This window comes from Neolamprologus brichardi, chromosome 7, assembly GCF_056152115.1.
Source record: "Neolamprologus brichardi isolate AB-2024 chromosome 7, ASM5615211v1, whole genome shotgun sequence".
Lineage (NCBI taxonomy): Eukaryota > Metazoa > Chordata > Actinopteri > Cichliformes > Cichlidae > Neolamprologus > Neolamprologus brichardi.
In genome coordinates, this window is record NC_142110.1 from 8,858,228 (window position 1) to 8,884,679 (window position 26,452).

A 26,452-nucleotide genomic window follows, 5' to 3' on the forward strand; every position below is an offset into this window, starting at 1 on the left:
GCTTGCAAGATATCAACACTGACAGTTGGTACAGGTTTTTGTGTGTTTGCTGTTAAGCAGTGGAGTAAGCAGTGGAGTAAACCATGGAGGTCCTGGGAGGACAGTTTAGCGACATGACTCCACAGGAGCTGGCGGCTCCTGTCAACACCGTAGCTGTGAGTATGAAGACTGGAAAGGACCGAAAGTGTAGCAGCACGAGCACAGAGATGCTAACGCTAGCGTGGAGGCTGTTAGCTCATAGAGATGCAGAGTGAAGGGGAACGTCCTGTGTCCCAGTTTGTTGTTTCTGACAGATATTTTTTCTAGTGTACAATTTGGAGAAAGTGCATAAGTATGTACACAGTTTGAATAGTTTTCGCGTTATGAATAAAAACGGACTTGTTGTTTATTTGCTCTTTTTCCCTTTTTAACAGGAAAAATGGAAGTTGTTACCAGCCTTCCTGAAGGTAACAGAACACACCAGCCCTTACACACTTTTACTAAATTTTAATGCTGCTTGATTAAAATATGTTTAAAGTATGGTAGAAACTATAATAGTGTGCTGTCATGTTTATAAAAACAGTTTGAGGTGATCTGAGCTCTGTGAGATGGTGCGTTACCCTGCTGGAAGCAGCCATACTGTGGTCAGCACCAATCCTCAGCAAGCCTTGGTGTTTAAATGGTGCTTAGTCAACTGGGGACTGAAGTGTGAGAAGATAATGTCCCCCAACCAGCAGCCCCATGCTTTCATGATGTTCACACCAAATTCTGAAATCAAAACTCATTAGACCAGAAAACCTTTTTCCAATCTTATATTGCTGAGTCTGTGCAAAATGTAGCCTCAGTTTCGTGTAGTGGTGTAGTAGTAATTTGACTTACTGTTGCCTTCCTATCACTCCAAAGCAGTCAAACAATAACAATGACATGTTTATTTAAATAGTACAGGTCATTACATAGAATAGAATAGAATTCAACTTTATTGTCACTGCACATGTCACAGGTACAAGGCAACGAAATGCAGTTTGCATCCATCAAGAAGTGCTTTAGCCATAATATAGATGTATTACAAATATTTATTAGCAATAATATAGATATGTATGTATATTACAGAAATGGATCTATTATGGTATGTCATAATGTACACGGTATGAAGGTATGTTATGAATATGCTATAACTATAAATATGTACAGGCTGTAGTGAGTACAAGCTATGTACAGGCTATGAACAGGATATAAATATGAAAATCTATACAGAAATATGAAATTAAAAAAACTATACAGAAATATGAGATATACAGCTATACAGAAATTTTACATATTTTACAGAATGCTTATTTATACAGAATTACATGACAGCTGAAAAAAACCCTTTGTAGGTTTATGATGTCTTAAGGCATTAAAAACAATTAAATAAAACAACAGCATCTATTAGCTGTGGGCCTGTGCGGCTTAAAAGGTTTTGAGTCTGTTTTTCAATGTACACAGAGATGTAACTGATCCTAGGTCAGCAGCCTGCTCCAAGGAACAGAGCCAGAATATCTGAAAGTACCCTCAACACACTAAGATACGATTTTGAGAACAGATCTGAAACTGATGACCTGAGATGTCTGTACTGGGTACCAAATCATCAAAAGCTTTGTGATTTCTGTGTACCTGTAAGGATTCCAAGGCTAGATTTTAAATGAGTAAGGGAAATCCAACTGATAATTTGGGGAGTCCTGAAACTAGAGCGCTGCAATAAACTAACCTCCCCTGATGTCCAATTTCTCACAGTCAGTTTGAGATAGGGATTTTCTAATCTTATATTTTTTAAGTTACATAAAGCAGTTTTGGTAAGCTTATTGATGTGGTTATCTGGTCATTTTTCTTCTGATTCCTTAGCAAGATATTTTTGGCCAAAGAAATACATTTAGTAAAAAGTGAAACATTTGAGTCCAGTATGGCCATGAAATAATGAAATATTGCCATAATGACCAAATATACCGCGTACAGCGTGTCTTGTTCTTTTACCCTGTCAAAGTTTTAAGTCATGGACCTTCTTTAAATTACTTTTCTTTGTCATCAAATATCAAAGTATCCTCCTGTGTGATGATGACAGAACAGTTGGTGGGTCTACATCTGTGTGAGTAATATTATTTGGGAGAGTAAACATGTGTATCATGTGTGTTTTGAAGGTGAAAGGTTTGGTAAAGCAGCACATCGACTCATTCAACTATTTCATTATGTAGAGGTAAAACATGAGCATTTCTTTGTCTGTTGCTGCTTTTTCATGTACATTTGGATTTTGAGCATCAATGTCTCATTTGTTCTTCTTCTAGATCAAAAAAAATTATGAAGGCAAATGAGAAAATCACAAGTGATGCTGATCCAATGTGGTACCTCAAGTAAGTCACTGTGTGCATCCACCATCACTGACCTTAACACTGCAGACATGCACAACAAGTTGTTTTTTTGTTTTGTTTTTTATTAAAAGAGGAAATAATGGATTTTTAAATATTTGCAGATACCTCAATATCTATGTTGGCATGCCGGATGTGGAAGAAAGCTTCAATGTAACCAGACCAGTCTCTCCCCACGAGGTGAGAGTAGCATGTGTTTCTGCTGTTAAATATGAACCATTGTTTACTGTGGTTTAATTAAAGTTGAATAAAGCCTTTGAGTAATCAAAAACACAGCTTTAAATGAGTTAAAATATATATATCTATATATATATAGATATATATATATATATATATATATATATATATATATATATATATATATATATATATCTATATATATATATATATATATATATTTATACATATCATTGCACATTAATTCTCTACACTTTGGACAGATAATCACACATTAAATACAGAGGGAACATGTCTCACTCAGGCATCTCTAGACTCAGCTGGCATTTAGTTGTAGCCCTCAGAGGTATTTCTTAATTAATTATTTTTGTTACTTATATTTGAGTGCCTACACCTCCAATACTTTCCTTTAAAGATGATGAGATATAGCTGAGAGTCATCCGTTTCATCCCAAAGTGTCGTCTCAGAGATATGACCTACTCTGCGCCCATCACAGTGGATATAGAGTACACCCGTGGCAGTCAGAGGATAATTCGCAATGCGCTGCCCATTGGAAGGTATCTTTTTTTTCCCCCTCCCCTGCTTCTTTTCTGTGATGCAGACATATTTATGTTACATTTATATCAAATCTACAAATTTAAAACCTCTCCAGCAAAGCTCAGTAAGCCAACAAGTGCTAAAAAAAGATTTAGCTTTTGTGATTTTTAAGCTTTGTTTGCTGATAAACTGACCTTCTTCACTCATTTGTGCTGACGTATTCTGCTTTATAACAACACTGAAGCAATATTCATATTTTATTAATGAAGATAACTCTGCTTTTCTCAGGATGCCCATCATGCTGCGAAGCTCGAATTGCATTCTCACGGGAAAGACGCCCATGGAGTTTTCAAAACTCAACGAATGTCCCCTGGATCCAGGCACGTAACCATAGCACTCTCATTTTAACTTTTTCCCCCTGAAGAGCCTCACCTGGACCCTTAATGATGAGTTTTGGCATCTCAGTATATATCAGTAAAATGTTTGATGACCATTCAGGGCTCTAGAGTGCGACTAATTTGGTCGCAAATACGACCAAATTTTTCAGTGGTGCAACTAAAAAAAATATTTGGTCACACCAGTGTGACCAACTCTTCGGGTAACAAAAAAAAATCTCTGCAACTCTCTGTGGTCAACAACAGACACACAGTATGCCCCTATCGTGGACTAAACCATTCAGAGATAGTCAGGGGCGGGACCTCTCTGATTGGCCGTGGTCCAGTTGAAAGTGCAGGTGGATAGAGAGAGGTGAGTAGCTTGAATAAAGCGATATCGATTCATTAAATCCTGAAACGACTTTTAAATAGAACTGTGTTTTGCCAGAAACGCCAGATTCTCAGATTAAAGCTCACAAAACTAATTCAACAACCACCAAACAGCAAATGAGAGCAGGTACACGGATTCCACACAAAGACGTAAACACAGAGCGGACTCGATGCATCAGAATCAGCTTTCTCTTTCTCGGCTTTCTCACCTGATGGCCTGTACACGGACACGCTGTCGGAGCTCACCGATTCTGATGCGTCGGGTCCGCTCTGTGTTTACGTCTCTCTCTCTCTCTCTCTCTCTCTCTCTCTCTCTCTCTCTCTCTCTCTCTCTACTTCAAACACCCATCTCAAATCTCTGTTTTCTGCATTATTCATTTGCTTATTACCCACAAGTCTACCATTTTTTACAGCGCTGTCGGCCGCTGTCTTTTTTTTTTCTTTTTTTTACTTAAATGACCTCGGACAAGAAAGCCTAATTTCTGCTGTTCAATACTGAAGAAACTAAAACTTTTTAAAATTATGCAAAATTGCAGAATCTTTTTAAGGTTGTCTGCTATAAAAATCCAGGCAGAAAAATCTCCTTCATGTTTTTTTGTTTTATTCTCAGTTACTTTCACACAAAGGCATCTGCTGTGATGTTCACAATTCTGATGAAAACATCACAAACATAAAAAACAGACCAGCAGACTCATATCTTCGACTAGCAGCTGGTACTTACTTGTCACCCAGTTGTAGTCCAGCTTTCCTTTATTGTCCTCTTCTGAGCCGAGGGCCTGAAGAGCCAGCTGGAGCTTCTTTCTGTGCAGTGGCTGTTTGATGCCCAGCTCCTAAACATCCACAAGTTTGGATTAAACACACAACATTCCCCAGTTACTGCACAGGAAGTTCAGGGCAGGAATGCTTTTCTTCCAGTGTTGGTAAATTTATTAAATTCTTCTGCTTCATCGCACCCTCTCCAGGTCCAGCTGCGAGGCCTGTAGCAGCGTCTGTCCAGAGGAGATCCACACGCGAGCCATGTTTACATAAAGACCAAGACCCTGCTCCTGCAGCCAGTCGCACACCTGATCCTTCGGCCAGCGTGCAAAAGCTGTTCTAATTTACTAATTTCTAAACTGCTTTTCTGCCTGCAAAAGCAAAGTGAGTGAAATCCAACTTTGTCAAAGTGTTAATTGAGCAGCTTAACCATGCACTGAGCAGTATACTGTGAACAGCAGCCGAATCAAAGCTTGCAAGGATGTTAACCAAGGATCCAAAGATGGCTCTGATGTTATAATTGTGTTAACAAGAGAGTGTAATTAAATAAAAAATGTACATTAGTACCCCTGCACATTACTGTAGCTGATATTATGTCAACTATTTCTTAGTTCTAGCTTCTAAATTATATTGACTTTTGAATTCGTGCTGCTTATTAGCAAACCAAATTCTTATATAAACTAGTATGATTTGTATAATTAAATCAATTAGTCAGTTTAGTTTAGATTTTAGCTGACAACCATTCAAAGGTCATCCCTTGCAGGGTTTCTAATGGGTTGCAATTGTTTTTTCGGGGTGTCTACACACACAGGCATGAAATATTTATGGATATATGTGCAGAAATATTTGTATACCAGCCCTCGTCCTTCCATGGAAACATTGTAAAATGCTCGAATTCTGCCCTGCCATTTCTAAATGTCAGGTCTTTTGCAAAATGTGTAGTAAGCAGCTACTGTTGTTACTGAGAGAAGCATCTTTACACACATTCAGGATTTTACTGTTGGAAACCACCCAGCACTTTACTGTGGACCAGTGGCATGCTGGGTGCTCATCTCCTCTCAGTCTGCTGTGTGTTGTGTCGAGTCTTGTGTTTTAGTACGTGCTTCTTTTACACATAATGGAAACTGTGACTACAGAAATGCTTAAATAACAGTGCTCAGTCTGTGGGTGGTTTCCATAAAGTCTGAAACTGGTGGAACGTCCCAGTGCTGGGCACTCCCAGGATTGAAGGTAGCTGAATAAAGAAGAGGTGTCAGTGGATGTTTGTGTGCACATGAACATCTCTATTTGCATGCTTAAACATGTACAAATATACAGCAGGGTCTTTCGAACATCAGAAGAGAAAGGGACTGCTGTGTTGTTTGGGCAAATGTAAAGACTGGGACACGGAAATGCATCTTTATTTCAATCCAAACAAAGTTCCCACTGTCCTGTTGATAGGACATTCAGAACACCAGTGTTTTAGATATTGGTTTAATTTAATATTAAACAACTGGCATATCAAAATATGCATAACATGAGATCGAAATCAAAATTCTTAGCAAAACACAATTTTTATCTTCCAGCACTACGGTGCGCTAGGTTTCTGCCACTTTGCTGCCATCCATAAGTCAAAATTTGTAATCATTATCCCAACTGGGTATCTCACAATTTTGATTTGCCTCTGCTAATCAGGAAATTTTATTTTGTTTCGTTTTGTTTTTTGTGGCTTAAACAAGTTTTTAAAAATGTATGTCTGGTTAAAGCTGTAACATTCAAAGATCATCCTGCTCAAGAGTGAACTGGAAATACATAACAATAAAACATTGCTCATGAGCTCATTTGCTCATGCACATTTTATGTGCATGAGCAAATGAGCAGACATGTTTGGGAAAAAAAAAAAAAATCTGTAACCTGTAAGTTGAAATGTGAACTGAACTGTAGTTTAAAAAATAGTTTTAAAACATTTACTGTGTTTCGGGGCTAACCCTTTAAACTGGTTTTATTGGTCTTTATAGGTTTGTCAGTGACTGAAGATGATGTCTGATGCCAGCGACATGTTGGCTGCTGCTCTTGAGCAGATGGATGGAATTATAGCAGGTAAACCTCTCCCGTTAAAAAGTATCAGCGCAATATTTTACCATGACTTTTAGTACTTGTGAAAGCCTAAAGCAACAAAGTCTCTGCAGGTCTTCCAGGTTGAGTCAACATTGATAAGCCCTTATCTGGTGTCTTGTTATGGCTTGTTGCACAGCTGACATTCAAGCTGTCATGTGATATCTTGTGCTCCATCTAGCCTTTATTCTTTGCACTTTGAGTCTGTGTAACTCTAAACCAGTGGTTCTTAAACTTTTTCTACCCCTTTTAAAAGCTGGGAAAAGTTAATGCCCCACCCCATGTATTTGTCAGTCTTTACCAATAAAAGAATCCAAGTGAAGGTCAATCTCATAGCATCATTTTTTTTTTTGGGGGGGGGGGGGGGTCGTCCCTTCTTTTTTTCTTTTTTTTACCTATGTAAATCTCATTCAGTCACCTATATGCATTACATTTCTCTCCATATCCCTTCCCCCCTCAGTGGGTCTATGCCCAGATGTCTGTTCACCTGTTCAGAGTAATGTTACAATGCTGGTATTTGTGTGTGTATGTATATATATGTAACCCAACCAGTGCAGGGGCCTCCCTACACCCCGGACTCTGCGTTGTGTAAGTTTGTGTTGGATTGGGGTGCACAGTAGAGAGACCAGTCGGACACAGGCGTTCAATTTGTGGCTCGGACCGCGCCGTTTATTCAGATGCTGGGGCAAGCACCACTCCAACTCTGCTGCTGGCCCTTTGCAAATCACAGTAAACACTGCGTGATTATCGACATAGTAAAAGACAACAACAAATATATAAAAAACACATTAAGCAAAAATAATCATGTCTTTACAAAATTCCTCGGTCTCAGGAATGTGTATGAGACAAAACTAACATAGCTGGACTACCAGCAAACTGTAGCTGGAAAGCTAATGCTTCATCTTGCATTACTTTTCCCGAATGAGTGCTCTGCTAACTAGCGGGAATGTAGCCCGAAATCGCGGCAGATATTACCAAATGAAACATGCACACAAACTGCTCATACTCTCATCAGACAATACATGAACCTCCCAACAAACACAATATATGCTTAGCAAACCGCCATTTTACACAGTGGAACACTTATTTTTAAACAAAAAACCAATGCAGTACACCTCTGACAGTGCTTACCTTTGCAAATCACAGTAAACACTGAACAAAGATGGCGCCCGCGCGAACAAGAACTCTGAACTACGGTGTCCTGCAGAGGACAAATGGTCAAAATTGCTAAAATTTACAATGTATATGCAGCTCAACAGCGACACCTTGTGACCTATTCCAGTCACTGCCTTACATCCGCCTCTCCTTTAAGTGATGGCGTCCCAGTCATCAAACAAAACAAAACAAAACAGTCTCACTATGTATAAAAGAATAACGGTGTGGGAAGATGTGCAGTGTAATGCGAAAATGTCTATGTGTGTATCCTATTAGTATGGGTACACTGGCTGTGTCATCCTACGTGTTTCCTGCAGCCCTCCTTGCTTTGGCCCTCTGCCACAGCTTCCATCCCCTTTCTATCTTCTTTTGATCCGCCTCTGGTTCGTTAACTCTCGACCCATAAGTCAGTCTCTTTGGGGGATGCCGACTCCTCGGCAAGTTCCTCCTTGGTTCACTTGGTCTGGGAGGTGAGTGGGTGACCCTGGCAGTTTCATTCCCCCTCCAATCTTCACTCTCTTGTCCTGCCCCTGTGTCCTTTTCCCGTGGTCCTGTGGGGGCAAGTGATCCATTTGCTGCTTCAGCTGAAACTCCCTCCCCACCTCCTTCCAGGCTATCAGCCTCCCAGTCCTCGATCGTGTCCGACTCTTCCTCGTGTCTGATTACTTCACCAGCCTGCTCTCCACTGTCCTCTACATCCTCAATCTCTCCTCTATGCACCTCCTCCACATCGAGCTCCATTTCCTCCCTTGCCTCCTCTCCCACCTGCTCCACTGGAAGAAACATACACTGTGTGAGTAGGTTGCGGTGGACCACTCTCTCTGTATCACCATTTTCCGATCGCACCACATACACCGGCATGTCTGGCTGTTTCTTCACCACAATGTATGGACATGACTCCCACTTGTCTCCGAGTTTGCTTCGCCCCTCCACATGACACACTTTAACAAGGACTCTGTCACCCGGGCTGAAGCTTTGACTCTTTGCTTGTCGGTCATAGTATCTTTTCTGGTGACCCTTAGCCTGGCGAGAGGCCTGATTAGCCTGTGCATAAGCCTGTGACAAGCAGTCATGCAGGGTCTGGACATACTCGCTATATCCCCCCGACCCATTAGTGGTTGACAGCCCAAAAACCAAGTCGACAGGGAGCCGTGGATGCCTGCCAAACATCAAGTAGTATGGTGTGTACCCTGTTGAATCATGGCGGGTGCAGTTGTAGGCGTGTGTCATTGCATCCACATATTCGTGCCACCGGGGCTTCAGGTGAGGTTCTAGCGTCCCCAGCATGTTCATGAGGGTGCGGTTAAACCGTTCAGTTGTCCCGTTGCCCTGTGGGTGATAGGGCGTGGTGTGGGTCTTAGTGATGCCGGTGCATTTACAAAGCTCCTTCACCACAGCACTTTCAAAATTACGCCCTTGGTCTGCATGCAATTTTGCTGGGAAGCCAAACCGACAGAAAAAGTTTCTATACAGCACCTTAGCCACTGTGCATAGCGTGAGAAATGGTCAGTGACAACAAGGACATTTTCGATACCACCTTTTGATTTCTCAAGAGTCAAGAAATCCACACAAACTAGCTCCAAGGGGGCACTGCTGTGGATACTGACCAGGGGGGCCCTGACCCCTGCGGTTGGAGTTTTCCTAAGGCAGCACCTCTCACATTGCTCGCACCAAGCCTTGATTTCCTGAAACATCCGTGGCCAATAAAATCTCTCCCTTATCATGTGCAATGTCCTCTCAAAACCAAGGTGGCCTGAGTCATCGTGGAGAGCAGTCTTGACTGATATACGCAAATCCTCTGGTAGCACCAATTGCTCAACTACTCCCCTTTGGCTGTCTTGGACGCAGCGGTACAGGATGCCATCCCTTACCACTAACCTTCTCCACTCCTTTAAGAGAAGGCGCACGTGCCCTTCAGCACTCATTCGCTCACTGCGGCTTGGCTTCTGGTTCATACTCTTATAGTGCAAGACAGGGCCAATAACAAGGTCTTTTTTCTGCCCTGCACGGATCTCCTGTTTGGTCATGGTGGGCAGGGATTCCATCCCCACATCCCTGTAAGGCTCAGTGGATGTAGGGGGCCCGAGTTCCAGTTCCTCCCCTGCAGGCGTGCCATGGCCAGTGAGGCTTTGAATATCCTGGGTAGCCTGTGTCACACCATGCCCCTGTTCATCGACACCCACCCACTGAGGGCATGTCTGTAGGATGTGCATGACCTCCTGGTTAGACATGCGAGAGAGGGCGTCAGCGTTTGTGTTGCTCTGTCCCCTCCGATACTGGACATCGAAATCGAAAGCAGCCAGCCTAGACACCCACCGCTGGCCTGTGGCATCCAGCTTTGCTGAGGACATAACATACTTGAGAGGGTTATTGTCTGTCTGGACAGAGAACCTACGCCCATAGAGGTGGTCGTAGAATTTGTCTGTGACCGCCCATTTGAGAGCAAGGAACTCAAGTTTGTGTGCAGGATACCTTGTCTCTGCTGGGCTCAAACCTCTGCTGGCGAAGGCTATGACCCTCTCAGCTCCCCCTTGGACCTGAGCTAGAACGGCGCCCAGACCCTCCCCTGAGGCGTCCGTCTGCAGAACGAAAGGCAAGCTATAGTCAGGATATCCCAGCACTGGAGCGCTTGTCAGCCTTTCTTTTAGGGTCTTAAATGCCTTCTCGCATTCATCTGTCCACATAAAGGGTGGATCGGTGGCCAGACTTTTCTTTCCCCCTCTCTTTTTCTTCCTGGGGTCACCAGCAGTTAGGCGGTACAGGGGAGCAGCTAGGGTAGAGTACCCACTTACATACCGCCTGTAGTATCCAGCAAATCCCAGGAATTGCAACACTTCTTTGCGGTTTGTGGGCCTCACCCAGTTTTTCACCCTGCTGATCTTTTCTGGGTCTGTCCGGATCCCCTCAGCAGACACTAAGTGACCCAAATACTGAACCTCCTTTCTCACTAGCTGGCATTTAGAAGGCTTTAACTTCAAGCCATGCTCCCGAAGCCGATCGAACACCAGCTGCAGTCTTTCCAGATGGTCATCAAAGGTTTTGGAGAATATAATGAGATCATCAAGATAGATTAGGAGGTGGGTGAAGTTCAGGTCGCCAAAGCAGCAGGTCATGAGTCTCTGAAAGGTGGAGGGAGCATTCTGGAGTCCAAAGGGCATCCGATTTGCTTCAAACAGCCCCATAGGGGTGCTGAATGCCGTCTTGTGTTTGTCATGCTCCGCCACCTCTACCTGCCAATAACCAGAAGTGAGGTCAAGGGTGGAGAAGTATCTTGCCTGCCCTAGAGCCTCCAGAGCTTCCTCTATTCTGGGGAGAGGAAAAGCATCTCTCGTGCTGCAGGAGTTCAGTTTCCTATAGTCAATACACAGCCTTAGTGATCCATCTTTCTTGGTTACGATCACGACAGGTGAAGCATATGGACTTTTGCTGGGCCTGATAACGCCTGCTGCCTCCATTTCTGTCAGCAACCTTCTCACATCCTGCCACTGTGATGGGGGGCTCTTACGGTAAGGCAGTCGAAATGGCTTAGAGTCGACCAGAGGGATTTCATGCTGCACAGTCTTTGTATGGCCATAATCCAGGGGGTGCTGTGAGAACACACCTACGTTCCTTTCCACCAGCTCTTTAAGAAGGGAACGCTGGTGCTCGTTTTCGACGTCTGCGCCACTTAAATCCACTTCCTGGCTTGCCACAACGTGGTCCATACCCAGGCATGCTTCTCTGCCTCCGCGAATGTGATGACTGCCCTGCATCCTGTCTGAAAAGTCCACAATACTTTCCACCAGAGATGCCTTGGCCAGATGCGTGTGAGGCTTGATAGTGATAGCATGCTGGGAGAGGTTCATCACTCTTACCGGGGCACATCCTTTCTTTACATCAGCAAGAACTCTGGCGACCAGGATGTCTTGGCTGAGCTGCAGGGAGGGATGGCCTTCAATTAAGACTGTATAAGTCTTTCTTTGTGGTCCAGCTTTTATTTTGCACATTAAATCCATCTCTTTCCCAGCTTGAATGTGTACCTTACGACCAGTGTAAACAACAGGGCCCACTGTGTCATCCACATCACACTGTTCAGTGCTCTCAATCTCCAGCAGGGAGGTGTACCACTCCGGATGAGTCTCCTTGACCTGGAGAAGGAACTGCAAGCCGTAGGTTGCCTGGAGGTGGCTTCTGGAGGCACGGAGGACATTAGTTCCTACAAGCAGAGGAACAGAGGAGCGGTACTCTGTGTTAGTGACAACAAAAGCGGGCACACCCTTAAACTCTCTCCCCAACAATTTCAGGTCGATGCGTAGCACACCATGGTAGGTGACACTCTGGCCCCCTGCACCTTCTATAGGTATCTTAGAAGGTTGTAGCTTTTGTTTATGGAGGGTGGGGTGGCTGCGCCAGTACTGATGCGTAATACTGGTTATCTGGGAGCCAGAGTCGATGAGTGCCCTGCACTTCATTCCGTTGACTTCCACCTCTCCCTCATTCCTGGGACCAACTAGGGGAGTGCTCTCTCCTCCGTCACCTTTGTTCACCTGCACTGTGGGGACTTGCTGCTCACCCATGGTTGCCCCGGCGACCATGGGCTTTATCAGTTTAAAGGCTGAGCTGAGTAAGTGTTTCCCTCCATGGGGGTCACAGGCTGAGGATCGCGTGCCCATGTCTGATCAGGCCCTGGGAGCACTGCTCTGCAAACCCGGGCTATATGTCCTTGCTTCCCACACCGGTAGCATGTGACCACTGACATTGGGGTTGCAGCCCCAGGAGGTGGTCGGACTCTCAGTGGAGTGGCAGAGGATGGAGCATCAATTCTCGATTCAAGGTGGGTCAACTTGGCCATCTGCTCCTCCTGGCTCAATGCTAATTTCTTGACCATCTCTGCTAGCTCTGACCACTCTGAGGAATGTTTAGCCTTTTCTGCCTTCACATTCACACTACACTCTGATGCCACTTGTACCTGGGCATAAGTTTTCTTTGACTTGTTTTGAGGCTGGAATCTCTTTGTTTCTGTTGCTAAATTTCGGAGCTCAGCCTGCAGCTCACGGAAACTCAAAAGCCGGGGCTTCATTGGCGAGATCCTCGCATACACATCTTCATCATTAATCCCCCGTATGAACTGCCGGGTGAGTTTACTGTCACGGTCAGGGAAAGGCTTGCCTCCTCTTTGGTTTTCTTCCACAGCTCGCAGTGTTGCCTCCAGTGCTATAGCATATGAACAGGCAGACTCCCCAGACCTCTGAACACGCTCATAGAAGTCCGCTAGTAGATCTGAGGAGCTCTGTGTGTCGCCGTACTCTGCTCTCAGTTCTTCGAATGCCCTTTCAGGTGTTTGGACATGGAGAGGTAGATTCAGGACCAGCTTTCGGGCTTCACCAGTTAGGTGACGCACCACCGTGGAAAAGCGTAGGTGAATCGGGAGCTCTATTGCCTCAAGAAGATACTGCATGTCACGAATCCAGTCCTCTACAAGGACCTTGCTGTCAGCACTGCCAGTGAAGGCTTGGACATTTTTCACTTGGTGAGTCTGTATAAAACCACCGTAGGCAGCTAGTGGGGGGTTAGCGTTGGCTGCAGCCCCGCCAGGAGCACTTAAAGAGGTATGCACCTGCTGGGGGGGTATACCAGGGTGTCCACTAACTTGGGGGTCTAAAGCAGAGGTTGGTACGTGCATTGAGGCATGGGTGCCGGGTGGGGCTATAAAACCTCCATGGGTCATATTCACAATAGGGGGCATGACAGTGTTGGAGCTTATAGCAGATGAGTGGAGGGGAGCTCGAGAGTCATGGACAGCAGCTAGTGGCATGCGGGGCAAACGGGGGGTCAGCCCATGCTTTGAACTTTCAAGGGTCTGCTCGGCTGCAGAACGATTATTCATTATGCCCACTCCCTGCACTGTTAGGGGGCTTGGCATGGTGGCTTGGGGGGCAGGTGTGGAATACAGATGGCTGGTGTATGCTTGGGAGCTGAATGGAACGGTCATCGTTGGGTAAGGAGTGTTAAATGATTGGTTCAGGGTGGGCTGCTGAGTACTTTGCACCGCTGGGTAGTTGGGATATGAGGCAACATGGGGTGCCGGTGTAGCATGGACACTGGCCTGAGGAGAAAAAGCAGGGGGCATAGTTATCTGTACATCTGGCTGAAACACTGGAGGGGCTGTAGTTAGAGGGCTGTGGTTGGACTGGCTTGTCTGATTGGCTGGCACTGAACTTGGGCGAATTTCAGATAGGTGTGAGGGCACCTGCATTTGGCCTCCATAGGCTGGCAGTGGTGGGGCATGAGCTGGAGCCACGCCAAGATCAGTCTGGGGTGAAAGCATGGTTGGTGGTGGGGTCTGTTGTGTGCCCAGCCCAGAGTCGGTGAGGTCCCTGATTGGGGTGTGATACTGTAGCCGCTGGCCAGTGAAGCTGGGGAACTGGGTGACCAGCTTCGACTTCACTGATGACTGTTGGTCCACTGTACGGACGCTAGCTGTTGCCCCTTCATTCAAAAGGTGAGGCTGTGCCCTCTTCGGAGTGTCTGCATAGTCTCTCATCATTTTCACTGTCCTGTATTTCCAATTTAGCTGCACCAAAAAATGTATGTGGGTTGTATGCTTTTCAGTGTGAGTAAGTACAATCTATTTCTAGTAAAATAGAACACAACACAGATGTATGACAACTATCATCTCATAACGCAAAAAAGAATTCACAAAAAAAAACAGCATTAAACTCAGAGTGCAGTTAAACAACTATCTTCAACACAGAGGTTGTGAATGACACAAATCAGAAGCAATTTCTTAACCGCATTTGATGATTATCATTATAGACAGGGAACATCAGTTAACATTCTCACTACAATTCAAGTCTCTGAGTCTTTTTTTTTTTTTTTTTTCAATGACAGAAAACCCTCAAATGAAACCACCCCAAGATTTCACTTTCAAAGGATACGCCTGGGGAGGTGAAAGTCCCAGTAATACAGCTGCACAGGCAGTTATATACTTAGTTCAGTACCCCGTCAGACGGCAACACCTCTTACTGCAGCAGCGTAGCTGGGGGTGTCGGCATTGCTTTCTCTCCGGTCTCGAAGTGCCACAAATCCGGGTCACGGCACCAAAGATGTAACCCAACCAGTGCAGGGGCCTCCCTACACCCCGGACTCTGCGTTGTGTAAGTTTGTGTTGGATTGGGGTGCACAGTAGAGAGACCAGTCGGACACAGGCGTTCAATTTGTGGCTCGGACCGCGCCGTTTATTCAGATGCTGGGGCAAGCACCACTCCAACTCTGCTGCTGGCCCTTTGCAAATCACAGTAAACACTGCGTGATTATCGACATAGTAAAAGACAACAACAAATATATAAAAAACACATTAAGCAAAAATAATCATGTCTTTACAAAATTCCTCGGTCTCAGGAATGTGTATGAGACAAAACTAACATAGCTGGACTACCAGCAAACTGTAGCTGGAAAGCTAATGCTTCATCTTGCATTACTTTTCCCGAATGAGTGCTCTGCTAACTAGCGGGAATGTAGCCCGAAATCGCGGCAGATATTACCAAATGAAACATGCACACAAACTGCTCATACTCTCATCAGACAATACATGAACCTCCCAACAAACACAATATATGCTTAGCAAACCGCCATTTTACACAGTGGAACACTTATTTTTAAACAAAAAACCAATGCAGTACACCTCTGACAGTGCTTACCTTTGCAAATCACAGTAAACACTGAACAAAGATGGCGCCCGCGCGAACAAGAACTCTGAACTACGGTGTCCTGCAGAGGACAAATGGTCAAAATTGCTAAAATTTACAATGTATATGCAGCTCAACAGCGACACCTTGTGACCTATTCCAGTCACTGCCTTACATATATATAACACAAATGACTTGGCATGACATCATTTGACATGAACTGGTGAAAAGTCGAGAGAAAAAAAAGTTCTTTAGTCTGATCAATCAGTATTGATGTGACGAGGTGTATTAGTGCTTGTGACATGGGTAACATGCAAATCTGTAAAGGTGCTATCGATGCTGCAGCATAATTGTAATGTGTTCTGCCATCCAGACAATGTCTTTAAGATCTTTGATTATGTTAGCAAGATTATGCCAAACCAGATTCTACTTTAATTAAAGTAGCAAAGGTCTATAAGAAGGGTCCAGAAAGGAGAGGCAAACCTGTTGTAAGGATGGAACATTTGTGACTTTGCCAGCCTTTTGTGTCCTCATCAGAAGGCTTAAAATGTTGCTTAAAAAAGGAGGTGATGCAACACAGTGGTAAACATGTTCCAACCTTTATGAAATACACTTTTTTTTTTTTAACATACGCTTTTTCTTTTAATGACAGTTATTCAGTTTCAACATTTTTATAAATTGTGTATTCAGTGTTGGCTTTAAATAATGTGATTACATTTTACACAGCATCCCAACATTTTGGAAAATTATATTGTGTTCTTCAATTACTGTTAGTGCCTGAGCCACAAAATGATTGATGTCCTCTGTAATCTAGCAGATGAGAACTTTTACTCACTAAAGCTTGTCAACAAACATCACATGCAGCATAAGATGACACTGCAGTCTGTCTCTGGACTAATTTTATCCTCATATTTATTCCTGTTGTGATTCTTTTGTCTCAGGTTCCAAAGCTATAGACTACTCCAATGGTTTGTTTGACTGCCAGTCGCCTACGTCACCTTTTATGGGTAGTTTGCGAGCGCTTCACCTTTTGGAAGACCTAAGAAGTGTCCTAGAGTTGATGGACTCGGAGGAAAGGGAGAGTCTACGATGCCAGATCCCCGACTCCACAGCTGACAGCTTTGTTGAGTGGCTCCACGGTCACATGGTAAGACCCTTACTTGTGGATGTTAGAAATATCAGTTGGATTCATGGAAAGAGATAAAGTTTATTAGCAGGTCTTTAGAAATTAAAGCAAACAGACCACTTTTTGCTCTTCTGCCATCCAGAAAAGTGTAGCCTCAGGGTAAACCGTTGTAGCGCTCGTGTTGCATTTTCTGTTTTTGAAATCGGTGCAAGTTGTGTAATCTTGCCAGATCTCTCTTGGAAATTAGATTTTTAATCTCAATGAGATTTTTTTACCTGGATAAATAAAGGACTAATAATAAATCAAAAAATCATGGAAGGAGTTTCTCCTGTGATGGCTGGGCATGACGTCCTTCAAACAAACTGTAGCACAGCTGGTTTGATTCTGATTGTTGCGTGTGCCAAATTAAAGCTGTATTAATACAGAACAGTGTGGGCAAACAGTCTTGTATCCAAGTCCACAAATGGCTTGTTTGCTAAGCGAAAACGCAGAACAATTGTCCTGTACTGCTGGGTTCCCATGGAATCCAAGATGGATTAGCTGTATTGGTGTCACAGTTGATGTGCAGCAAGAAACGCACAGACTTCTTGTGAATCAGAGCAGTGACTGGCTGCAGGCCAGTGAGAGTTTTTGTGTAATACTGTAACCCACTCTGTGTACAGCAGTCTGAATGTGAGCTCTCCATTTCAACCATGTAAGGTTTTATTTGTGCAGGGTGAAGTGGTGTAGCTGCTCAGGCACTTTGATGTGAAGAATTTCAGCTGAGAACATTAGTAGACATTAAAGAGTTCTTCTAATAATTTATTTTTCTCTCCCCAGTCTAACGGACACATTTCATTGGGTGGAGGTGACCACTACCAGGAGAGGCTTTCACGACTAGAGACTGATAAGGAGTCTCTTGTGCTTCAGGTACCTGTCTAGCAGTAATTCCATAATTTTACCATCTCCTCCACCGTCTATTTTCTGTAAAAGTCCTGTGAAGCTCATCGATGTTACTTCTCCCTCTCATCGACCAGTCAAAAACAAGAAGGGGCAGGACTTGCGTTATCAACACTGTAAACAATGGCGGGCGAGAAAACCATTTTTGTAACCTAGCAACATCAAGCATTGAAAGAATGCTTGAAGCTCTAAAAATTAAGTCAGGGGTTTGACACACAAAAAACACTTACTGATAAATATTGTTTTACTTAAGAAAATACTCCTAGTACTTAAACCAACGCAGAGTTAAAAGGTGAAAATGGAGCACAGCCTGACGTCCTTAATAAACTCAATAAATCTGCTGCTGCTCTGAAAACGTCAAGAAACCGCAAATTTCTGAATAATAGTTCACATAATGCTTTATTATTGAATTCATTTTTGTTTGTTGATTTTTAAAGAATTTCCCTGGGGTGGCAAATGGTTACTAATGTAATTATTAGCCAGTGTTTGTATAATTTATGGGTAGCTACAGGTGGACTCTCCAGGATCTGGAAAGGAACTGAAACATTGTAAAACCTAACTGGAGGTTTCAAAGCTTGCTCGTGTTTCTGCCCCACATGCAAAAGATTTATTGCACTTGAACTGTGATCAGATTTGTTTAGTTCTCTCCCTCACTGTTTTTAGGAGCAGGGTATCTGTATATGTTGATTGCATGATTCTAAAGCTGCCGCCACCCCTGACGTACTAAGAGAGATTTCTCTTCTGACTTGAAACTCTTAAAAATCTATAATAGTACAAAGAGTGGAACTGATAACTTTGGCTCATCATGTTCTTTAATAACTTGGCCCTTGGTTTGTTTAATATCAGGCTTTGCTGTCCTTTCTAAAAATGTGTTACCTTGTGTTCATGCAGGTGAGTGTACTGACAGACCAGGTTGAGGCTCAGGGGGAGAAGATTCGGGATCTGGACTTGTGTTTGGATGAGCACAGGGAGAAGCTCAACGCCACAGAGGAGATGCTGCAACAGGTCTGTGTGTGTTTGTGTGTTTGTCTTACACTCTGAGGACGGGAAAGTTTGGGTGGTGCTGACTCTCAACTGGAAGAGCTGAGTTCACACCCTCCTGTCAAGTAAACATCTACTGTGTGCACTGCTGTGCTAAGTTTATAAGTGGATGTAACAGGGGCGTCTTGTTAAAACTGTTACTCATTGAGGCTTTGCAAATGACTTTTTGTGTCTCCACCTTTACACAATAATTCCTGTACTACCAGTGTTGTTTACACAGATTATTTGTTTGTTATTACAGGAGCTTCTGTGTAGAACTACTCTGGAGACTCAGAAGCTTGAGCTTATGTCTGAAGTGTCCAACCTTAAGCTGAAACTCAACAGTATGAAAAAAGAGAGGCTTGACTTTGATGACGGATTTAGGGACAGCGAGGTGAACTAATCCTCTTTGTTTCTGAATGTTTCTTTTCTATCTCACTTAACGCACACAGACACACACACACAGACACACACAGGCTCAACAATAATGAAACACTCATTTATTTTGTCCTAAATCTCGGGGAGAGAGGATCCCGTCTTATTATCAGTCTCAAAGTCATTTTTATTCCTTGTTAGTATTTGCTAAACTAGCCATTGACGGTATACCCACATTATTGTAATATTAATTGGATTTTTTTTTGTTACTTTATTAGACAAGATTTTTATAAAGATGTTGTCAGTCATTTGTTTACTAGAGATGGGAAGCTCTCTGCTTCCCAGATAGACCGAGCAGAATGTCTGGAAAGCTTTCAAACATGTCATGGTCTTGTTGTAGCAGCGCGGCCATCTTTTCCACCCCGCTGGAACAAAAAGCTGCTGTCCGTGTTCCGCCTCACAGCACATAAATCACTTCTTTTCTACAAGCAGCTTCCCCTCATTTTGTCACTGCTGCTGCTTGGAAGCACTGATTTGCTGCTTTCAAATGCATTTGTAGTCACTTTATAGAACTTTTTGCTGATACAAGTCACATTTGCAAGATGGAAGCAGTTAATGAGATGTTAAAATGATTCACTTAAATTTCATTTTGGAATCTTAGAGTTAAATTTTTATCTAGAGGACAAAAAAATGTGTGTGTGTGTGTGTGTGTGGGGGGGGGGGAATATCCTTCAGTATTTAAGGTGTGACCTGTTCTTTGTTTCTTTTGTCAGGATTTGATTCTTGAAATTAATGAGCTGCGGTACAGACTGACTGAACTGGAGACTGAAAAACTACAGTATGAAAAGAAACTTAAATCCACTAAGGTGAGTCATCCCAGAGCACTTTACTGGCTGTGTATGTATCTTAAGGACTAGTTTTACCCTTTTTTAAACAGCCAAAATCCACCATTCTGTTTAAAGTCAATACTTAACAGCTGAAATGTTCTTTTATGCCCTTTAAAAAAATATAATATCTGTACATCTCTTGTTACCTGGATAAAGTTATTCATGCAACCATTTCAGCTGCTATTTGTATAGTATTATTCTGTAGTCACAGTAGGGAAAACAGTGGTTTGAGACCACAGCACAGCCAGAATTTTTGCAACTATGCAATGAGCATTTGGATCTTGTTGCCTTGGAAATGGTTCCTTTGCAGATGTGGACGAGGACTGTGATCACTCAGTCAGCTGGTATTTGCAGAGCGGCTTTGATGGATCAAAATGGTGATAATACAGTGTCGGTTTTAAATTGAAATGGGGTTGAGTTGGCATTTACAACCCTAATTCCTAAAAAGTTCAGATGCTGTGTAAAATCTGAAGGGGAGGGGGGAAACTGAATGCAATCTATTCATCCATCCATCTATGTTTTCTTTCGTTTATCCGGGGCTCTGTTACACTATTGGAGCAGCAGCCTAAGCAGAGAAGCCCAGACCTCCCTCTCCCTGGCTAACTCCTCCAGCTTTTTCAGGGAAATACCAAGGTGTTCCCAGGCCAGCTGAGAGATATGTCTCCAGCATGTCCTGCATCTGCCCTGGGACCTCCTCAAGGTGGTGGATGTCTCACCCAGGAGGCGCCCAGGAGAGATCCTAGTCAGATGCCCAAGCCACCTCAACTGGCTCCTTTCAACATGGAGGAGCAGCGGCTCTAATCTAAGTGTCTCCCGGATGGCTGAACTCCTCACCTTATCTCTAAGAAGAGGCCAGCCACTCAGTAAAAGCTAATTTTTCTGCCCCTTGTATCTGCAATCTCGTTCTTTCAGTCACTACCCAAAGTTCGTGACCATAGATGGGACGTACACCGACCGGTAAATTGAGAGCTTTACATTCACGCTCAGCTCTCTCTTCACTACAATGGACCCGCACAGCATCCGCGTCACTGCACCCAGAGCACCAATCTATCTTTCGATCTCCCACTCAATTCTCTCCTCCCTCATGAACAAGACCCCGAGATACTTAAACTCCTCAACTTGGGGCAGGAATTCATCCCTGACCCAGAGTGGGCATTCCACCCTTTTCCGCCTGAGAACAATGGCCTCAGATTTGGAAGTGCTGATTCTCATTCCCACTGCTTCACACTCTGCTCCAAACTGCTCTAGTGTGAGCTGGAGGCCATCATCTGATAAAGCCAGCTTAATCACATCATCTTTGAAAAGCAGAGAGGAGATTCTGAGACCACTGAAACGAAAAGCTTCTGCCACTTCTACACCTCCTATGGACTTTCTGTCCATAGGAGTTCTAACTTTTTGGAATTTTTTTGTACTTGCAATGTGTTTGTGATTAATCTGCAAAAGTTGCAAATCTGTTGACATATGTGGCCAATCTGTTGCTGTCTACGTACACAGAATTTTGCATCAAAAATGTATTTATATTCAGGGTCCAGCCAGAACATCATAAATTTGAAACAGAAATTTCAAAGTTCCTCCACAAATGGTGCCACACTGCTGCAGGATGGTGATTCAACTTCTTCAAAATGACACTGGTGCTCAGCAGCCTTCCTTTTTATGTGGGATATAACCACAATGCAGCCACTGACTTGAGTCCTCTATTGCAAAAAGGCTCATCATAGATGATTTGCACTCACTGGAACAGTGACTCTGATTGATTGCAGTGTAATGGGGTGTTATGAATTAGATGACATATTGACAAACCTTTACCAAATTGTCTGAGAAGGAGTTCAGTTATTTTGAGTCAAATTGCCTTCTGCCAGGTAACTGATGCAATTGCTTTGAAGGTGGTCAGTCAGAGGCTGGGGGATTACTAACCACCATGTTTTTTTCCTCTCTCCTGGTCACAAAGAGTTTGTCACCCTTTTGCCTCTTAATCCAATTCCATTAACAACATCTAAGATTTTTTCGTGTTATTTAGGATTTTTTTTCCTTCTCATTCAGAGATTCTCATGGCTGTTTGAATGCTGTGAATTTAGGTTTTGGTTGCAAAAGGAAACGAGTTCAAATATCAAATGGACCCTTAATTGTTACAACACAGACAAGAAAATTGTTTGTTTTACAGTTTGAAAAGAGAAGTTAACCAAGAACACAAAAAGCTAAACTAAACTAGGTGAAGGCCAGCTGACTATCAGACTGCCACCACCCTTTTATATGCTGACGTTAGAAAAGGTGAAGGAGGGACTCTGCTTACTAGAATTTTCCAGATGATTGCTTTGGATGTTTTCTATCGTATGCTTCTTGAACTGCATGTAGTAACTGCGTGTAGCTTTGGGGGTTTTGTTGTTTGTTGCGGTGCCTACTTTTAATCTGCTTTAGTGGTCATTTTCCTGGAAATTTAGATATTCAACATTTCTTGATCTCTTTTTATCTTCTCTCCTTCCCATTTCTGTTTTCTTCTTCTTTCCGTGGCTTGTCTCTTTACTGCTAGTCACTAATGGCCAAACTTTCTAGCCTGAAAATCAAAATGGGCCAGATGCAGTATGAGAAACAGAGGAAAGAGCACAAACTCCAGGCGATGAAGGTCGGCTTTTCCCAGGATGACTGTTGTGCTTGCTGTATGATTATGGTTTTTTGACCTCTCCCTTTGGCACCTCTTCTTCTTCTTCTTTTTAATTTTTGAGGCATAAAACGATTAAATCTGGTTAGATTCTGTTTTCACGCTCAAAAATGTATGTATTTTTGCAAATAATTTACTTGACCACGCATTACTGCATTTTGCTGTAATGCATGGTTAAGTCAAGTGCAATCAGAAACACCACTTCCTTAAGTCTGCATTTACTAGGCACCAATTTTATAATTTCTTGTCCTGTTTAGTCTCTCATCCAGATGAAACTCTTAGAAAGAGGCTGAAAGAAAAACATAAGGGGGGTTTTTATGTCCGTGATTTTATTATTGCACTCACCTCCACCCCTATTTGCATGAACGAGCATGAGCCATCTGAACTCTGCTTGTCCATTATAACCAGTTGCAGTGCTAGTACCCGACCACAGCGCGCCACATCTCAACTTTTTTTTTTTAATGGCACGAATCTTGTCACTGAGTTTTTAATGCCCGGCTACAACAGCAACAAGAACAGTTTGCCTTGTGTTGTTAGCAGGAATGAAGAATGAACTGTTTGTTGTGACCCTTCAGACTGCTTACTCCACCTTCTGACTCATGTCTTCCAACGTTAATCACCTACCTCTCTTCACCAGCAACCTGTGTGTGCGTGTGTGTGCACCCTGCTAACCTGTCCTGCTGTTGTGCTTTTCAGTTTCTTTCATGTACAGCTGTCTTAATAAATGTCCACTTTCCCATCAGTTATATATACTATACTCTACATTCATCTGTATAGAACAGTTTCATTTTTCATGCACAGCACACGCACTCTCCATGATTCTCTATATTGAAGTACAAATTACAAGTGTCCATTTTAAGAATCCTATTGACTAAAGCAAAAACACAAGCTACCTTCATGTCTTGAGCATACCTTTTAAACATTTACAGTGCAGGTGAGGAAAAATAAGCGAGGCCCCCGAGTTTAATAACTAGTCAAACTTTTCTTGGGTAGAAGTAACCTTGAATAAACATTTGTAGCTGTAGACCAGACCAGTTTAATGTTTAACAGACAGTTTATCCTTAGGACTGCTTCTGCTCAGCCAGATTCTCAAAATGTTTCAGTATAAATGAGTTTCTTGAGGTCATTCTGCAGCTTTTCTATCAGGTTCACTCCAGAAGAAGGATTTTCTTTGTTTGTAGTCATCCTTGAGTAGATTTATCTCAAAGTTTTGGCCTTTTGTTTCACTGCCAACTAGGGATGCAACGATACCAATTTTTTCAAACCGATACTTGGATCTGAGTACTTGCCGATACAGAGTACAAAAAAACGATACTTCTACCACACACACACACACACACACACAAATACAATTAATTGGAAGACAGGTTTTATTATATTCCCTGCCGATAAAAAATAAAATCTTAATAAAAATGACCACAAAAAAATTTCAAGTGAAAAATAAGCACTTCTGTTAAATTATTGCAGAGTCTCCACTTTGTAATTTTACAAAATATCACTGAACTATTGGCACTGTCTCGAGCTTTCAGAATAATAAATAAACACTTCTGTTTGGAATAAAATAAATACAAATTAGGTTTGCGAATAAAATAAACTTTTAAATTATTGCAGAGTGTCCATATTGTAAACAAACAAACAAAATAATTATTATTAAATAAATAATAAAATATAAAAAATTATAAAATAAATAATAAATAAAATAATAATTGGCCCCCTAGTGGCCAATCTAAAAAACTACAACAGAAATGACAAGCCTCCCTCTGATTAATGAAATAAGTTGGTATCGGTTCATGGTATCGGTTAACTTTTACGAGTATGAGTACACACACATTTTACAGTATCGGCCCCTGATACCCGATACCAGTATCGGTATCGGTGCATCCCTACTGCCAACAATAACAGTTTGAGAGATATAAGCATAATTTGCAGTGTAAAAAAATTAGGAAACTGAACAAGTGGAGGACAAAAAAAGTTCTGTTCATCCATCTGTTTTCTAAAGTATCAGAAATGTTCTCAGTGAAAGGGTGGCTGTGAAGAAAGAAGGGAAACTGGTAGAAAAGGCTGAGGTATGCCAAAATACACAAGTACTGAAAGGGACCGCTATCAGAGTGTGTGTCAGTGTGTTGAAAAGTGGAAATGTTTGAGCAAAGGTTAACATGTAAAACACCCGCTCACACCAACACTGTGTGTACGTTTGGTTTCTAAAAAGCAGTGTGGCCGTGATGTTGCTGGACTGACAGCCTGTAATGTTGCATCCTGTATGTTTAAATTTTACATATCCTCACATTTTAACACCCTCAAACTTCACACCAGGAACTCTTTCATTAATCTTTTTCTCTCCTCTCTAGATGTGGAAGTCCAGAGGATGAAGAAGGCAGTGGAGTCTTTGATGGCAGCAAATGAAGAAAAGGTACATGTGACCAACTAGGATTCACCGTGTATCACATCCCAGCTACCCAAAGCTGCTCCGGGGGGGGGGATAAACTGACCTCATTTTTCTTTTTCATTACCTTTTCCTTTGCAGGATCGTAAAATTGAAGAACTGAAACAGTCACTGCTGCGGTACAAGAAAGTACAAGACATGGTGATGTCCGTGCAGGGAAAGAAAGGTTACAATCTAAAAATTTAAGTATTTTGACAAATTTACATAAAATTTGATTCACAGCATTTAAAAACTGACATTAATGATGTGCTAAAATAATGCATTTTAAGCTTTAGCTGCCACACAGACCCTTCAGCTATCCCTGGGTTGCTTGCCTTTTCCCCTTGTTGTTTGTATAGTTTTGTGTGCGAAAACTTTTGAGCTACTTCCTACATCTTGTGAACAGGATCATGTGTTAAATAATTTGATTTTATATTTTGGTCCATTACAGAAACAAAGACAAATGATAATGAGCACGTTGAGAGTTCTGGTGATGGATGGGCCACAGTCCGAGCTAGCCCTCCGTCTGTGGAGTCCGAAAAACAAGAAGGCACGGATGCTGAACAACTGAGAGGGAAAAGCCCAGATGAGGTTTGTGGAGAGGGAGAGGAGATGCAGCAAAGGGCCACGGGTCGGTCTCAAACTTGGTCGGTGCGTCTCAGTCATGTGGCATGCGGTTGCCTGTGTCGGACTATAATATTATTTTATGCCATGTTAGACCCCTAATTAAAGATTGTGAATTATTATGTAGTTTTAGTTTGCATTATGCTCCTGAATTAGAAGAAGGTGGTAACTATTACATTTGGTAAATTGATTTGCATTACATTAGACTGCTGATTTATTGTGAATGGATGATATTGTTTTATGATGCATTATACTGCTGAGTTATAAGAAATATTGTTCACAGAAAGTCATCGCCTTATTTGTCTGATTAGAAGAGAACAGAGCATACTGCCCCATCTCATCAGGAGCAGATAAACAGGGAGCCAAGGTCGTAGCTTAGGCGCTGTGTGAGAAAGATGTGAATGTTTAGGCTTTTATGATTAGGTGGGGGCCACTAGAGGCTATAAGAGTTTGATCAAGGCTCCACCATTTTGAGATCTGATGCTGTCTGCTGTATGGTGTCCATCTCCCACGCGTGTGTTCATTAAATCATCGTTTGACTTGACCCGGCCGGACCAGTGTGGTTATTTTGGTTTTCCTCCTGTATCCATTCCCAATATTTGAATCCGTAACAGTTTTGGGGGCTCGTCCTGTGGTATTGAGGAGGAAAGTTTTGGAGGCTTGGACGGTCCGAGGTGGTCAGACGGGCAGACATTATCCGGCAATCGAACTGAGTGGACAGGCGCCTTTATAAAAGAGGTAGGCACAGGCCTGTTGATTTTATCCGAAGTGTGCTGAATTGGACGATAAAATTAAATGTCTATTCAGTAAAAGTTGCCGGTGAGTGTCTGTTTTGATTTTGAGGAAAAAATCTCATGAGTGTTGAAATTTGAAGT

At 42.7% G+C, this 26,452-nt stretch overlaps 1 protein-coding gene across 4 annotated transcripts; it reads left to right on the top strand.

Annotated features, from left to right (window-relative positions):
• LOC148101960 (liprin-beta-1-like) lies at positions 1-25,140 on the top strand. Of its 4 annotated transcripts, XM_087843031.1 has the most exons (16): positions 1-155; positions 414-446; positions 2,154-2,209; positions 2,298-2,363; positions 2,483-2,558; positions 3,012-3,112; positions 3,381-3,472; positions 4,819-4,996; positions 6,610-6,691; positions 16,470-16,675; positions 17,474-17,563; positions 18,485-18,598; positions 18,876-19,007; positions 19,762-19,854; positions 24,880-24,941; positions 25,056-25,140. In XM_087843031.1, exons 9-15 carry the CDS (start codon positions 6,628-6,630, stop codon positions 24,898-24,900), a joined length of 720 nt encoding a protein of 239 aa, XP_087699157.1. In that variant the 5' UTR covers positions 1-155; positions 414-446; positions 2,154-2,209; positions 2,298-2,363; positions 2,483-2,558; positions 3,012-3,112; positions 3,381-3,472; positions 4,819-4,996; positions 6,610-6,627; the 3' UTR covers positions 24,901-24,941; positions 25,056-25,140. The 4 variants fall into 4 exon arrangements, with proteins under 4 accessions (XP_087699157.1, XP_087699155.1, XP_087699154.1 ...); XM_087843029.1 differs by lacking the exons at positions 24,880-24,941; positions 25,056-25,140 and having other exon boundaries at positions 2,971-3,112; positions 19,762-19,976; XM_087843028.1 differs by lacking the exons at positions 24,880-24,941; positions 25,056-25,140 and having other exon boundaries at positions 19,762-19,976.
• The last annotated feature ends 1,312 nt before the right edge of the window (positions 25,141-26,452 follow it).

Excerpts from the sequence above, each read along its gene's own strand:
- LOC148101960 (XM_087843029.1), top strand. The coding sequence starts at position 6,628 with ATGATGTCTGATGCCAGCGACATGTTGGCTGCTGCTCTTGAGCAGATG. Across the intron at positions 17,564-18,484 it reads AGGAGTCTCTTGTGCTTCAG|GTGAGTGTACTGACAGACCA; the intron begins GTACCTGTCTAG and ends GTGTTCATGCAG. Across the intron at positions 18,599-18,875 it reads CAGAGGAGATGCTGCAACAG|GAGCTTCTGTGTAGAACTAC; the intron begins GTCTGTGTGTGT and ends TTGTTATTACAG.